Below are 14851 nucleotides of genomic sequence, written 5' to 3'. Positions count from 1 at the left end.
TTTTTAGTGGGGAAAGAGAGAAGGAAGAAAGGAAATAAGAAAAACTAGTTTGGTCCTGTTTAAAAAGACTTTTCTGTGTGCGTGCATCTTTTCTGACAAATAAAGTAGGGCATGGTCATTTAAAGAGGAACAGATTTGCATACCCATAGGAGTATTGCTGCGAGGGGAGGATGGCAAGGTCACATGTCTCCTCTTGTTCCTTGGTCTCAGCACCCTGATCAAAGCTTGTTTGCAAGAAAAGCTCACTGCGGGATCCTAGAGGGTTAACAGTTAACCATTAAACTTCTTAAGCTTCATGTGCTTACTCACATTATGTGCAAAGATGGGAAATATGCTTATGACTCTCTGCTGGTCATGATTCACATAAGGCTTACATCACTGCCTAACTTCTAAACCCCCTGTCTTCCTCAGCAGCCATAAAGCAATACTTATCATTACACAAGTAGTATGTGACAAACATTATTAAAACACAGTGAGAGACATTTCTCCTTCATTCACTTCTGGCTCCATGTTTTTGGCTGCAAGTCACTGTTTTGTACAGCCTCATCTTACCATTGCATTACTGTACTTAACTCTCTTTGTGTTACTTGCATTATAGACTGATAGAGAGCAGAGTAGACTACATACTGGGCATAGTAACATCTGCATGTAGATCTTGGACGCTGTATGGATACAATCCAGTTCACACGTGCAGTATCCATGGATAATATCCACCAAAGCATTGACTGTGGCCTCAACGTGAGTCAGACCTAAGGAGGAATAAAAGCAGGCCTGGAATCAATTCCCTTTCCACTTCAGCACAGAACACGACACTGCAGAACGCATCTATTATTTGCAGACTTTAAGGCACATTGATTGTGTCAACAAAAATCCTGAAGCTTCAATCCAAAATGAGCTTACACACCAGCCCTGTAGGGCATATGGAGCATTGAACATGCCATACACCACTGAATATCCTAATAGCAGCATAACCAACTAGGAACAAACCAATCATCAGTTCTTTTTTACTAGAGTATACATGTATTTTTAACAGAAGTATTAGTGTAGAATTTACAGACATACCTCAGAAAACGTGTGGCATCATTAGCAGCTTAAAACTAGTTTGGAATAAATCATTTTCTCTATTTACAAGCTTAAAATAGACCAAAATATACAAGCTTGTCTATAGCAAATGAAGAGTTAGCACACCTGGCAAGCAGGCAGGAGCAAGGAAGGCGTTTTTGGGCTTCGATGCATGGAGCTTCCAGAAGTGGTTTACCAGCTGGGTAATAAAGGTGCAGCCCTCCCCTTCGGCGTGTTTCTGAGCCTCCTGCCCTTCTTCACTCTCTGTGCAGTTGGAAGAACAGCTGTCAGACTTGTGCAGGGAAAAGTATTAACAAGCAGGGAAACATTAAGTTTATTTGAAAAAGGCCTTTGCTAGAGGGCCTGACGTCCTCATTTCAAAGACCATCTCAGGCCTATCATAGTTCAAACACAGACCCATCACACTGAACCACACACCACAAAACATTTTGAGTTAGCCTAAAAGACAGAGAAAATCCAGACTTCTCTACCTGTTTCCAACTGTGACAGCTTCGACTCCGTATAATGGACCAGATTGTTGGGTCTCATAATAGCAATGGATCGAGCAGTGATGACCAACCTCTGAAACACTTCAGGATCAAGGTCCTTTCCTTCTTTGGTTGAGGAACTCAAATACTGAATGGCTTTACTTAGCAATGCTTGATCCTGGAAAGAGAACAATAACGTTGGCAAAGAGAATCAGTGCACAACAGAAGAGCAGAACAGCTGAAACACAACTGTAGGATAGCTCACAGGGAAATCTGCTTTAACTTTCTTGGCCAGTGTCATCTAGAAATGACAACTAGTATTATAAAGTCACCCAGCAACAGCAAGAAAAAAAATACCTGGTTGGAGAATCCACTTTTTCTTTCCCTCGTGCTTAAATACGGACAGGAAGACCATTGTAAAACCATAACCACTGAAGTGGTTAGCAAAGGCTATCTGCAGGCTTCTCTGCATTACTGCAACTACGTTAGCATGTATCCTAACCACTACTGACCCTAGTATTTTCCTATCACTCTAAGCCAGATGCATAGGGAAATGGAAATCTTGAGCTACACAGTTTACAAACAAACCAGCGTTTCAAGATCCTGATTTCTCTTGATTAGCAGATATTATTTCACAACAAAATCTTCAAAGAGCATTTTAGCTAGTGAAGCTCTGAGGAAACACAGTATCAGCATGGCAGACAGCAGGATCTGAAGGAAAACTAGCCTACAGCACTACACTGCAAGGAAAAGGTGCTTCTAGGGCCAGCTACATCTCTACCATAAGCTAGCAAGTAGACTGAAGATGCTGAAATCTTCAAACTATGTTACCTTATGGTTATGGTATGCTGAGCGACTGGTGTGCAAGCTGGCCAAGAGGCTCTTGGTTTGCTGCTGGACACTGGAAGGAGCAGGCATGGACAGGAGCATGGTAGCCAGTTCCTGAGCAGCCGCCTTATTTTTCTCCTGTTTTCAAGAACAGACAAAAAAACACATTCTTCAGTTCACTAACCATTAAGGTAATGCATGATTCCAATTTCTCTGCATCCCTACCTCCCTGCAACACAGTTTTGATATTCCCTCAATGTATTATTTGACATTTAAAGAACATTTCACATGCCTAAACAAGAAAAGTCCTTTTCAGATTTATGGGCTTCTACCCCGCTGTTTTTGTAAACGAGGTCACCCTACAACACACAAATCCCACCAGCAATAAATGCAAATGCCAATTGTCATTCTAAACTAGTTTCAAACGCTGTTTGCTAAGTCAACTTTCAGATCAGTGCTGTGAGCAAAACGGATGTGGCTCTCTCCTATCAGGCCCCCGGGGGCTGCAGGAGGTGCTGCTGATCTCACCCCTCCTCCCCCGTTTCAGAAGAATGTATTCAGAAAGTTACTTGCCTTCTCGTTGACTGGTCCTACAGCAAAGCAGCTTTCCAGTGCTTCTAAAGAACTCACTACTAGCCTGGAGGGAGAAAGGAAAGCAGGCTTGAGTACAGCAACCCTTCTCTCTCCTTAGCACTTTGCTTTATGCGGGCTACAGTCATGAGTAGCTCAGAGACAGCTAACGAATGCCAAGTACAAAATCAAAGCATGATAAAACCTGCCACAGGCACCATGCATATCATTTCATTGTGTTACAGACCAGAGTTAAACCTGGCTCACGCTCACAGACAAACTTAGGACTGCTTTAATAATCCACAGCTGAAAGACAGGGGCTTTTCTCTACCAAAGAGGATAAAACATTTCCTTACGCAGCCTGCAGCAGGGATAACTTGGATTGTCTTGACAGTACCAATTCACCATGGCCCACAGACGTACATATGACTGCAGATCAAGGGTTGGTATGACACATGGGAAAAAGCGTAACCGACTTTTCTAAGGGAGCAAGATTCTATTTGCTTGCTATTTTCACACAGGTTGCTCTTTCCAATTTGGAGTTTCAGCACAAAATACTCCGGAGGAAAATTAACTGGGTACGGCCCGCCTGAGAGCTGCTGAAGTTTTGACAGCAATAAGGCAGGCTGGTAAAATACTTGCCCCAAGGAAAACCTTATTTACACCTCTGCAGCAAAGTGCTGACCCTCCCCTGCAGCACTCTTTCATGCCTTGAAGTAGAACTAGCTGAAGTGCCACCTGGCACACCAGGAGCAGTGCAAGAGTATAGGAGAAGGGAGGGATGAGACAGCATTGGATTGGATACAAGGTAGGAGGAACAACAATTCTGAGGTCTGGAGGTGATAAGTAACATTGATTTCCCGCACCCGCAGCCATAAAGCCAACAGGGGAAGAGAAGTGGGAGAAAAAAGCATAAGGAGGGAAGCAGAAAGGAATCTGTCCAACAAGCAACAGTCAAGCTGTATGCAGCAAAAATCCGCAGACCGCCTCATCTTTACATTTTGCTAAATCATCTGCCATGCAATGACCAGAATGTAAAGAAGCGAATGTCACTTGGAAAACAGAAAATCAACAGTCAACAAAAGCCACACCATGTGTTCTGTCTCTGACACACACTCATTCGTGCAGAGAAAAGGATGGCATACTAACCGGTCCAGGGTGGTTAGGGACTCAGTTTCAGAACTTGGGGGGAGCAAAGAAAAAGGAAAAAAAAATAATAATAATAATGTGTAAAGCTCACAGAAAAACTCCCTACAACACATTCTAAGCAAAAGGCAAATTAAATGGGGAAATCAGGAAGCTGGGAGAGCGATATATACAGTCAATCTAAGCATGACTCTTTCAGTTTGGGCAGCAGACACTTGCCTAACAGCACAACAGATAAAGGAGACCCAGGCCACCTAGCACAGAGAAGCCAAGCACACTGCTTAAAGCACAACTGGAGGTTAAATCTGAAGTACAGGCACTGAAGTTCTGATGGAAAAGCTGTCTCAGCTGTTCCTGCCCAAGAGGCCCTTTGTGAGGTAATCGTGCTGCGTTCTGTAACTCCTTTGTAAAAATAAAAGGGATCATTCCTTTTGGTTCCAAATTTTTAGGATCTAATCCCCCTGCTTTGGGAAATCAGAAGGCATGTCTGTGCAGAGAGAGACATCTGGTGGAGATGTCACAGCAGAGGGGGGAAGAAAAGAGAAATCACATGCAGGAAAAAAAATCCCAAGATAAAATATTAATGGACAGCAATCAGTGTCCAAAAAGGTCATTCAGTTGGATGCTAGTGGTACTTCAAGTCCTGAACTTCTATGTGAGAATGTCAGTAGGACAATTAGCTGTGACTTGCCCAAAGTCAAGCAGCATACACCTTAGAACACCAAATTTTCAGCAGTATTAATTCTCCTCTGACCTGTTACCCTCTTGTTCTTGCTAACTTGCCAGACTATACAGCACAGACTGTATAAGCTCAAAGAAATTGGGATGGACATCAAAAAAGTTCTATTTCTTCTGCCCAATATATCCCCAGATCACTCCTATGAGTCTCAGTAGGGGTACTGGAGGGGGAATCAACACTTTCTCCCCTGAAGTAGTTAGGCCTGCAATATACAGGCTCTTAAGATAAGCTGCTGGGAAGCGCTCTAAGCAAGGTCACACAAAAAACACACCTTCAAATTCAACTTCATAGAGGCCTAAACTTGGTTAGCTCCAGAAAACAGAAGAGGACTAACTTGAGAAAATGCACCAAAGAAAGCAGAAATCTACTTCAGTCCTTCAAGACTCCTACAGCAAACTAATTTAGCAACATGAAGCACGCACACAGAACTCTCCCTTTAACTCACCAGATAAATCAAGAGAGCACAACACTTTCCTTAGAATCATCAACTTTTCAGTTGTTATTTTGTATGGCAGTGAGAACACTGCACTAATTCCCTAAGTTCTCCAAGTTTTGAAAGGCACACAAACGTGCCTAGGAGCCTTCCAGAGCTACTATTCATTTACAAAGAGCAGTACAAGTAAGACTGCAGAGATACCTCTCCAGGACAGTCCCACTGGCAGCAGCAGGGGTAGCTGACTCTGTGTCTCCAGTACCGTTCCCTTGATTCAGGTTTGGGGGACAAGCATTGCTCACAGAAGCAGATGGGAAATCCTCAGGGGGCTCATCAGGCCATCCAAACTGCTCTTTGGTTTTGCCATAAATTTTTATGGAATCCAACATCGTGACTCCAGCAGGATCCACAGAAGCCCCAACTGTGGTGAGGAGAGAAATTTGTTTAATGACTAACAAAACAAGCTGCATGAATGTATGCCCACACTAACAGTTTCATCTCCTTGTCGAGGTTACTTCCCTTCCATATTATCTCCACCCAAAATTCTTCAGCTGGGCTACTGCACATTCACCTACCAGGCTGTAAAGAAACAGCTACTGTGTGCATGATCTGCCCCTCAAACTGTTTCTGTGGTCAGGTCAAATGAACAACCTGTGGAAGCTCTCCTTACTGTGAGCTCAAGTAACTTCAACATAGTCAAACAAAACCAACAGGCAGGCAAAGCAAACAATTAACAGAGTCTTACTGAAGAAGGTTAGCTTTTTGTCTGCTTGCAAGGCTTCCTCACGAGTGAAAGGGAAGTCAAACCAACGAGCTCTGGTCAGATTCAGCTGCATAGTGCGACCAAATATCTCCAGGTATGAGGGTGCTCTCTCTATTGCTTGTGTGCCTATCTGGATCCTCATGCCTGTCATCACCATCGTGCTGTTATTGTTTGTAACTTCAATGGTGAAACCTCCAGGCTGCAGAAGACAAATCACAAAGGAGTACCATCACTCAGGACAAGAGCATCACCTAGAAGCCCAATGGAATGCCCAAAGTGCCCCATTTACCTTTGTGTTGGCCACATACATGCCAGTGGAATTGAGCCGGTGCTTTATCTGCTGAGCATTGTAGACTTGCAGCAGATCATTGCCTCCAAACTCCACATCTGTGAGTTGCTGGTTGTGTTCAAAGAAGTCAATAGGAAAGTTCACTTGGCTGGATGTGCGAGTTGCTAAAAGAGAGAAGATTGATATTTTTGACATGAAATACTGCCAAGAGGCAAATCGATGGCAAAACAACTTGCAAGAGCTCTGCTCCTTTGGAAACACCCATGCTAGCCGGATAGCTACGTACTGTTACACAGATCTATAGAAAGACTTCACCCAGACCAGTACTTAGGCCTGAGGTAAACTGGAACTGTCAAAAGGGAATGCCTTAAGTATCTACACGATGTTGACCAATCTTCATGTTTGTATTTGCCACTGCTAGCTTGCATGAGATACAGAAGTCCCTTACTGATAGCAGCTGCCTTGCGCTTGCGGACAGGCTTCATGATGCTGATGACACTGCTAGGCTGCAGGGAGGGCTGGAGCCAGTAGGAGGTGTTCTCCACATTGGCCATGTAGATCCTTAGGCTCCCATCTTCGCACAGGAGGATCATAGTAGTTCTCTGCTGCTCATTGCAGGCTGTGTGGCGGATGGCCACCATGTCCTGAATCTGTGAACGCAGACAATGGAAGTCAAGGAAATGACCTGGTAACTGCTGCTTGAAGAAACAAACACTTTGGATTAAAAGGGTGCCAAAACTAGAGATCTTGTTATTGGAAAAAGAGACTACATCTCAAGGGCCAAAATACAGAGAATCTCCACAGACCTTTGCTTTGGCTGGCAAGGTTTTAATCTCCTGGATAAGAAAGGTGTCTGGCTTCACCATCACCACCAGTGGGACACCTGTGGTTTGCTGAACACAGCACACCAAGCCAGGGTGGTTCATGACTTCAGACCACTGGCACAGCGCTGGCGAAGTCTTACTCCCACCATTTGAACTGTAAGAGATGAAGGACAGAATGATATCAAGCAACAAGTGGAAACACACAAAAATTCACGAGCACTGGACCAGTTAAAGCTTCCTCCACTGCAGGAATTCATATTACTGAACAGCCAGGAACCCTACGTGCCTGGTTCATAGATGAGAAACCTGAGATTAAGGTTCTGGACATCTACCCGTGCAACCTGCTGTAGGGTACCTGCTTTAGCTGGGGGGTTGGACTCGATATCTTGAGATCCCTTCTAATCCCTGCAATTCTGTGATACTGCAACTAATGCAAGCAGAAGACACGAGCATCCCAACACACAGCCCTGATCTGTACTATGAGAACTCAAGGAAACACACTTACTAGTAAAATTGTACGACCAAAGCTTAGACAGTAATTTTAAAATGGTTTTCAGCTTTCTCTTTCAAGTACGAGCTCCTGTCATCAGGCTACCATTAGGGATAGCAACATATTGCTATGTCTGAGCACAGGAAGCTGGCACACAGGTTAAAATTCACATGGATACACAGTACCATGTTTCAGCACACTCAGTGGCACTAAGCAAGGAGAATCTGTGTGACTGCCCACAGGTTGAAAATAATAAAAAAGAAAAGGCAAAAAACTCCCACTAAGTTAAACTTAACTGAAGACAGAGAGCTCTGGAACCTGACCCTTCCACAGGGCCTACTCAAGATAGTGGCTTTGTGTCAAGCCAGCAATGAGCCTGTGGCTGAAATGCCCAGCTCCAATTGTCAGAGCAGATGACAGAACAGCTTTTTTCTTGCCACATTCATAGCGTAAGAGATTGGTTTCCCTCGAGGGAGCCTGAAAATAAGCCTTAATATGCACAATGCACAAGGTCCACTGCAGTCCTGGTGCCGAAAGGAAACAAAGGCTTCCTGCTCTGCAGCCTCCGTGAGGGTGGGTAATCCCATCAGTTCCAGCTGCTGCACCAGAAGCAGCTCCACACAGTGCAGTAAGGTTGCTCTGAAACCACCTTTCTGCTGTGAAATCCTAGTGGGAAGAGATGCATATGCATCCCACCGCTGAAACAGTCAGCTCTGGTTTCAATTCATCCCGATATTAGGCCAGTAATAACATTAAAAGTAACAAAAAAACATCAGTCAAAAAGAGGAACTTCACTACAGGCTTTGGCTATTAGGGATTGGGTTGTTAATCAGTAATATTTATTTCCAACAAATCGACAGAAAAACTTCAAGGGAGCTTTGCACCTGAGTCTCACCTCTTTACGTTGATTGGGAATAGCCGCTGCACTTCCAGACTGGCCCGGCTGATGGTGGCTGCAAAGGATTTGCCTTGACAGTAACTGAAGAACAACATCTGTAGGACATGGGAGTAATACACTGACACACCCCCTCCTGCTACCTGGCCATTGCTGTCCTGTAGGATGAGAGAAATAAGGATATCTAAGATAAATGTGCATCCGCCGAAACACTCTCAAGCAGTCAGGCTTTTAAGTTTCTCAACTGATCAAATTATTCCACAAGCCTTTCCACCACTCCCTTTCCACCCGTGAGGGAAAATAAGTCCAAAATGACATTTTCTAAGCTAAATTCCCTGATGAAGTCATCCACCAGATACTTCAAAGACTTCCAAATGGGATACTGAGATTGCATACTGTAGGTAGTGCCCTCAGCTACTGCGTGCTTGAATGTTGTATGACAGTCTCACATGGAGCACTCCCCACGTTCCCAGCTCATAACAGAGCTGTTCTGCAGGCCTTCTTCTCATCTATTTCCCTGGTTCAGAAATGCAGGCTGGAGGAAAAGCACTGAGCAAAACGTGGATGGATTTTAAAGTCACCTGCATGCATAGCACAATCCAAGAATACAGAGCTGCTGTGGACCAGAAACAAAGGCTCACTCCACCTATGCAGCTCCAGCAATGGTCAATAACTTCATTTTCTGCCATGCCTCTCTGTGGTCAGCACTGCTCTCAAGACATCTCCCTGCTGAGAAATCCTGCTGGGCATAACTTCAGAGGGAGCCATGGAAAAACATGCTACATTTTCTAGATGAAAGGATCAGGAGGTTTAATTTTTACCCCCACTCCCTTTCGCTGCAAGGATATTTCTCTCCTCAGAAGAATGGCAAGCTCATTGATGTAGATAAGTGAGCTTTAAGAAAGGGAATAAAAGGAAAGGAAACTTCTGCCTTTGAGTGTAAGACTGAAAACATGAGAAGTCACTGTGCCTATACTACAAGAAAGAGAAGTCATCAGTACCTTCAGGTCCTCGTGATTGACTTCAAGCACATTGGTGACATAGAATGGACCATGCTGGGCACTGCTTGCCTCCTCCATGAGCTGTGTATAGATGTACCCGGCAGAAGACATGATCACTATTATGTTCTTTCCCTCCTCATTGAAGAGGAAAGTGACATCCCTGATTTTGGAACTTGGTAGAAGGAAATAGAATGTTGGGCTCAAGGCATCCACAGAGAGATCGTAAATCTGTGAGGAGAATTAAGAAAAGAATCAACCACTGTGAAACTAAACAGCCTTTTCTTTTCACAGCACAAATAGACAAAAGTCAAGAGCAGGGAATGCCTGGTACATGTTATAGCTCATTTTTCTGCTCTTCGAGTTATTTGGTTTTGCCTTTTCTTGCAGAAGCACAAACATACATTTCCAATTTATTTCTAACTACGAATATAACTCCTCTGCATGCAGGTCTGCAGAGTCTTTAAGACTGAAATAGACAATCACAAATCATCAGTAGCTTATGAGAAAACATACCTTCACAAAGTCTGCAGTCACAATAGCAAGCTCTGTTTGGGATCCTGGCAGCCACACAGCTTTAATGATGAAATTTCCAGTGGCCAGTTGGGGATGAAGTACCAAATGGTCAGAGACTGATCCAGAGCTGCTGAATGTTAACACGTGGCAGTCCTGGAGCAATGAAAATAATTGGTCAACTATCAGAACAGAATACCTGTATATTTCAAGCCAAGAACAATTAAAAGCTGGCATTCATTTCAACTTCAGTAACGACTCACGCACTAAGAATCTAAAATTCCTGCACTTAACAAAAGTGACATGAAAGTAAGTTTAAAAAAATACACGTTCTGTTCCAGATGTTTCTTAGCTAAATAACAGATTTGTGGCTTCTGCACTGTGAAAGCTGAATCTGAACTTGGGAGAATACCAAAAAGTGAGTCCTTATTACTACACACCAGCTGTTACAGACTAGTTCCAACACACTTTAAGTTCCACATGGATAAACCTTGACTTCAGTCTTCAAATAAATCTGGCCTAAATACAGTAAGAACTATTATTTTGAGGCATTGCCCCATTTATTACATTACTTATATAGGAACTGCCTCTTTTACTTCATATATCTAGTAAGAAAGTGATTCATTAATGACAGACCTTTGGAGCTGGCTCTGATACAGTTCCTCAAAAGAAAACTACAGATGGTTTTGAGATGAGGTTTCCAGCTGCCTAGGAAAAGAGTCAGCCAGACACTTACTTTCAGTCCACACACAGCTAAGTAATCCTCCTTGCAGGGATTCCCAGTTAGGCTCAGTACAGTAAAGGGAACAGGTGCAGATGCAAGGCGTGTGAGGGTCAGTTTTCTTTTGCTAGAGTCTGCTTGTTTCAGCAACGCCGAGAGCTGAAGGACTGTAATCTGCAAAAAGAAATGAACTTCCTTACCCACATTTAGAATTTCGGAGAGAAAGTCATCTCCATTCTAGCTCTATGATGCCATCCCTGCACTTTTTACCATTTCTGCTCTAAGAATTCTTTTCTTGAAGAGCAAGTGGTTGTTCTAAGCCACGCCATACTTGACAGAAGACATCATTCACTCACCTTGCCCTTTTCATGACTCACAGCCAGGTGCTGCCGACGTCCATGTGGGGATGACAGCACACACATTGCCACACGTCTCAGCACATGTGCACTGATCAACTGCCGGATTGTCTGGCCCTGATCACCGCTGTAGTTCATGCGGACGTTCTCAAAAGCACCCTCTTGGGAGCCAAGAGTTGGGACCTGAGCCATTAGCAATGAAGAAAGCATGAAGAAAGTGCATCACTGAACGTCAAATAGAGACCCATAATTTAATTACCCGGAATAACCACTTTAGTATCATACCATCAACTGATCTGTCATTTCTACTGACTTGTCCAATGTATGCAGCTCATTGAGTGCCTGCTGTGCACGACTGCTGCTCCCCATGGCTGAGGCTTGCTGGAAGTTTATCTGAATTGCATCCATTAAGAAATTCAGCATCTCCAGCACCAAAGGAGCAAAGGAGAAGTTGGCCTACAAGAAAGAGATATGGCAAGTGAGGATCAAGATGCTCCTGCTGGGTATTCATAAGATTCGCATCTCAACTAGTTTCTAAAACCTGAAGTTGCTTCTGTGATCTCTGCTATCAAAAAGAGGACCACAAAAATCAAGCAGCTTGGCTGATAACCAACACTGCTCGCTTAAGATCCTCTACACTAACCACTTTCCTTCCAACAGCCAGCTGATAACTATACCTGGGACTGTAATTCCTCTCGACAGCCCTCAACATTTCTACACAGGCTGCTCTTCTTGGGTTTTTCTTCATCGGGGCCCTTCCCCTCACTGATGGTAACCTTGGCCTTCTCTGCAGGAGAGGTGCTTGCATGTCGAATGACACTCTCGGGCACCCTGGGCTCACTCTGGAAGGCTGATTCCTTCATGGTAGAGCTCATACCACTGCTAGGAGTTCTCTTCACCAAAGCCTGGGGAGGACATAGGAATGTTAAAAGCCCAAGACAGCTTTCATCACTGACAAATTGAATACAGATTGTAACAGCAACAAGACTAATGCAATTCCAAAGAAAGTGAATGCAGAGCTCTTAAAAAGCAGCAATTTTCAAAAAACAGTGTCCTGCAAGCCACTCCGCATCCAAGTACCAGCAAAACATTCCTTTCTGATATCAAGTTACTCTGCTGCTGGTGGAAAACATGAGAAAAGATTGTACCAGCTGTGCAGCTTAGGCTAACTTGTGCACACTGCAATGGTAGATGGAATCAAGACACTTTACCAGGCAACTGCCATCTTCCTTGGCTCCACAGTCACAGAAGAACGATCCGTATTTGGCATAAGAAATCTCATGATCCTTGTGACAAACTTTAGCACAGACGGTGCAAACACCAACCCCATCAACCATCTTGCAAGTGTGACAGTGATACCTGCACAAAATAAGCTGGTTGAGTTATGAAGCACTGGACTTCCAGAAGGCTCCACAGACCGCGTTTGTTTTTTCTTAATGGCCAGAACTAGCAGGCTGAAATTATGACCAAGAGATTCTTACCAGTGTTGATTCATGAATTCCTTCTGTGTAATGGTGAAGGTACAGAGTTTATTACAAAGAGAATCTTCATCCTATTAAGAAGAAATACGTTCCAGTAAGGTATTATAACTGCATTTCTACAGCAAAGGTAGATGGTACAGAATGTGTTTCTCATACATTCACACGAATATTTTACCAGCAGTGAGTTTTAGCACCACCTAGCTCACTTGCAGCATTAACTGTGCCTGCTGCCTACCGAATCTTCAGCTTGAGAGTCCTCCTCTTCCACTGCCAGCTCTTCCACCCAATCTGAATCCACCTCAATTGCCCGTTCCTCGCCATCAACAGAAAGATGACTTGGTCCTTGGCCACTGCTCTGGCTCAGTGCATTAGTGACATCAGCCAGGTAAGAGACGATATGGCACGTACACTCCAGGATAGTAACATGCTATGAAATTGAGGGGAATAAAAACGAGAGGCAACATTTAAATCCCACAGCAGTTACTATGAAGCAGGAAAATACAACACACACACCCCCAGTCAAATTGTTTTCCAATTGTCACCATGCAACAAGAACAAGAGAGCTGATGCGTCTCTGGCCTGAGATTTGTTTCTGCCAATAAAACAAAGCCACGTGCCTTACCTTCCCCTGCATGACGTTAGCATTCATTTTTTCTACAACGTTCTTTTGAGACAGGTATTTCTTGCTGTAACACATAGAGAAGATCATTACAACTAGTGGTCTTTGGGAGGTATAAACTCAGTTTCCACCTTAACTTCAAGCACTGAATTCGCTCTAGCTCAGCAACAGGAAATGTATCAATGTAGTGATGACTTAAACCTTCAAGAGTGGAAAAGATGACAAAACCACGTTTGTTTGTTGTGGGGGAACACAGCCTAGCCTGCCTCACACACCTTATACCCCAAACAACGAGTATGCATCAGTAAATATGCACTTCTGTTACTGTATGATCAGAAAAAAAGACATTTAGTTGAAGCAAATGAACAAATAGCAATGTACAGTTTGCTCTTACCATTTGCCTAGCCAATCAACAGCAGCACCATGAAGCTGGAGGTGTCCTGCACCTTGTCCTGCACTAGCCAAAGTCGCCATCACAACCATCAGCTCAGGAAAGCCTGTGCCATCACCGTTGGCCAGCATTTCTGTTGCCATTGGTATCAGAGTACTCAGCAGAACAGTGCACACGCCTTCTCCGACTTGGCTAATAAAAAAAGTGAAGATCTCAGATGCTGCACATCACTTACAGGAAGGGCAGCTAAGGCCCACATTGCAAGAACACTGACCCAGCAATGCCCTCATAGGCAACAGCTGTGCCCCAATCATCTTATTTGAAATCTGACAAAAGGAAGCAATCAGTAACTCAGTTAATTTACATATCTAGAGATTGAAACAAATCAACAGTGCAGAAAATAATGACAAAAGCTGTACTTCACCTGTTTTCCCGAACAATGTAAGTTGTCAAGAGTTGTAGCAGCTGCCTGTTCTCTTGGACAACATCCAGCTGGTCTGAATCTTTGGGTGGAGACATGGTCATCCTGGTTAACCAGGCCTGGAGGCGTACGGGCTCCACACAAGCCAGCTGAGCCAAGGAGCCACAAAGTCGCAGCAGGCTGGGGTTGGGACTCTTCTCAGCTGATGGAGAAAAGTACAGTGAGTGACAGATGCTACTGTGAATGTGTTTGAAGGTGGCTTTCCCTCTGTCAATGGTCCCACTCAGATAAAAACTTTACTTGGAATGGGGAACTGGTCAAAGTACCTGCTTTCTCTCCTACTTAGGAAAACCAATCAGCTATAAGAAGTAAATGCAATCTTTTTTCAGGATGCTTCACTTATTCCCTGACATGAGCTCAGACATAAATCATCTTCATCTTTCTCTAACACTAAAATCAACTGTTATCCAGTACCAAAAGGAAAAAGAGCCAAATAAACTTGGAAAGCTTAAAAGAGGAAGTGAGAAAGGAATGAGCAACACACAGAGGTGACACAAAACCATTAAAAGTTAAGAAGTCACTCCAATTCCTTTTGGAGTTTTTCTTTTAAGCACCTTCCTATTGCAGTCTCTCCAATCCAACAACAGCAGTAGGTAGACAAGGAGATGACAGGGATATTCAACACAACCACTTACTTAACTGGAAGAGTTTGGTGAAGAATTTCAGCACTCTGTTGCAGAACTTTGCTGAGAGGTTTTCATTGGCTGTTGCCATCATGATCTGGACCAATTCTCCACTGTATGAAAGGAGTAAGAATTAAAGCC

At 43.8% G+C, this 14851-nt stretch overlaps 1 protein-coding gene across 1 annotated transcript in view; it reads right to left on the bottom strand.

Annotated features, from left to right (window-relative positions):
- UBR4 (ubiquitin protein ligase E3 component n-recognin 4) overlaps nucleotides 1-14851 on the bottom strand; it is a 68581-nt gene that overhangs the window by 35232 nt on the left and 18498 nt on the right. The window contains exons 31-56 of the mRNA XM_042831819.1: nucleotides 14723-14823; nucleotides 14031-14229; nucleotides 13610-13798; nucleotides 13219-13282; nucleotides 12832-13023; nucleotides 12597-12667; nucleotides 12327-12474; nucleotides 11793-12020; nucleotides 11401-11571; nucleotides 11116-11298; nucleotides 10775-10933; nucleotides 10042-10194; nucleotides 9529-9756; nucleotides 8528-8685; nucleotides 7125-7296; nucleotides 6767-6968; nucleotides 6319-6482; nucleotides 6012-6228; nucleotides 5471-5687; nucleotides 4098-4130; nucleotides 2952-3015; nucleotides 2382-2516; nucleotides 1554-1728; nucleotides 1189-1326; nucleotides 628-749; nucleotides 144-255 (exon numbers count right to left, since the gene is read on the bottom strand). Coding sequence (XP_042687753.1) covers nucleotides 144-255; nucleotides 628-749; nucleotides 1189-1326; nucleotides 1554-1728; nucleotides 2382-2516; nucleotides 2952-3015; nucleotides 4098-4130; nucleotides 5471-5687; nucleotides 6012-6228; nucleotides 6319-6482; nucleotides 6767-6968; nucleotides 7125-7296; nucleotides 8528-8685; nucleotides 9529-9756; nucleotides 10042-10194; nucleotides 10775-10933; nucleotides 11116-11298; nucleotides 11401-11571; nucleotides 11793-12020; nucleotides 12327-12474; nucleotides 12597-12667; nucleotides 12832-13023; nucleotides 13219-13282; nucleotides 13610-13798; nucleotides 14031-14229; nucleotides 14723-14823 — 3995 coding nt within the window. The remainder of the gene's footprint in view (nucleotides 1-143; nucleotides 256-627; nucleotides 750-1188; nucleotides 1327-1553; nucleotides 1729-2381; nucleotides 2517-2951; nucleotides 3016-4097; nucleotides 4131-5470; nucleotides 5688-6011; nucleotides 6229-6318; nucleotides 6483-6766; nucleotides 6969-7124; nucleotides 7297-8527; nucleotides 8686-9528; nucleotides 9757-10041; nucleotides 10195-10774; nucleotides 10934-11115; nucleotides 11299-11400; nucleotides 11572-11792; nucleotides 12021-12326; nucleotides 12475-12596; nucleotides 12668-12831; nucleotides 13024-13218; nucleotides 13283-13609; nucleotides 13799-14030; nucleotides 14230-14722; nucleotides 14824-14851) is intronic.

The sequence above is a fragment of the Centrocercus urophasianus genome, unplaced genomic scaffold, assembly GCF_019232065.1.
Source record: "Centrocercus urophasianus isolate 14NV4802_14NV808 unplaced genomic scaffold, USGS_Curo_1.0 seq_36, whole genome shotgun sequence".
NCBI lineage: Eukaryota > Metazoa > Chordata > Aves > Galliformes > Phasianidae > Centrocercus > Centrocercus urophasianus.
This window is presented reverse-complemented; position numbering and strand designations above follow the sequence as displayed.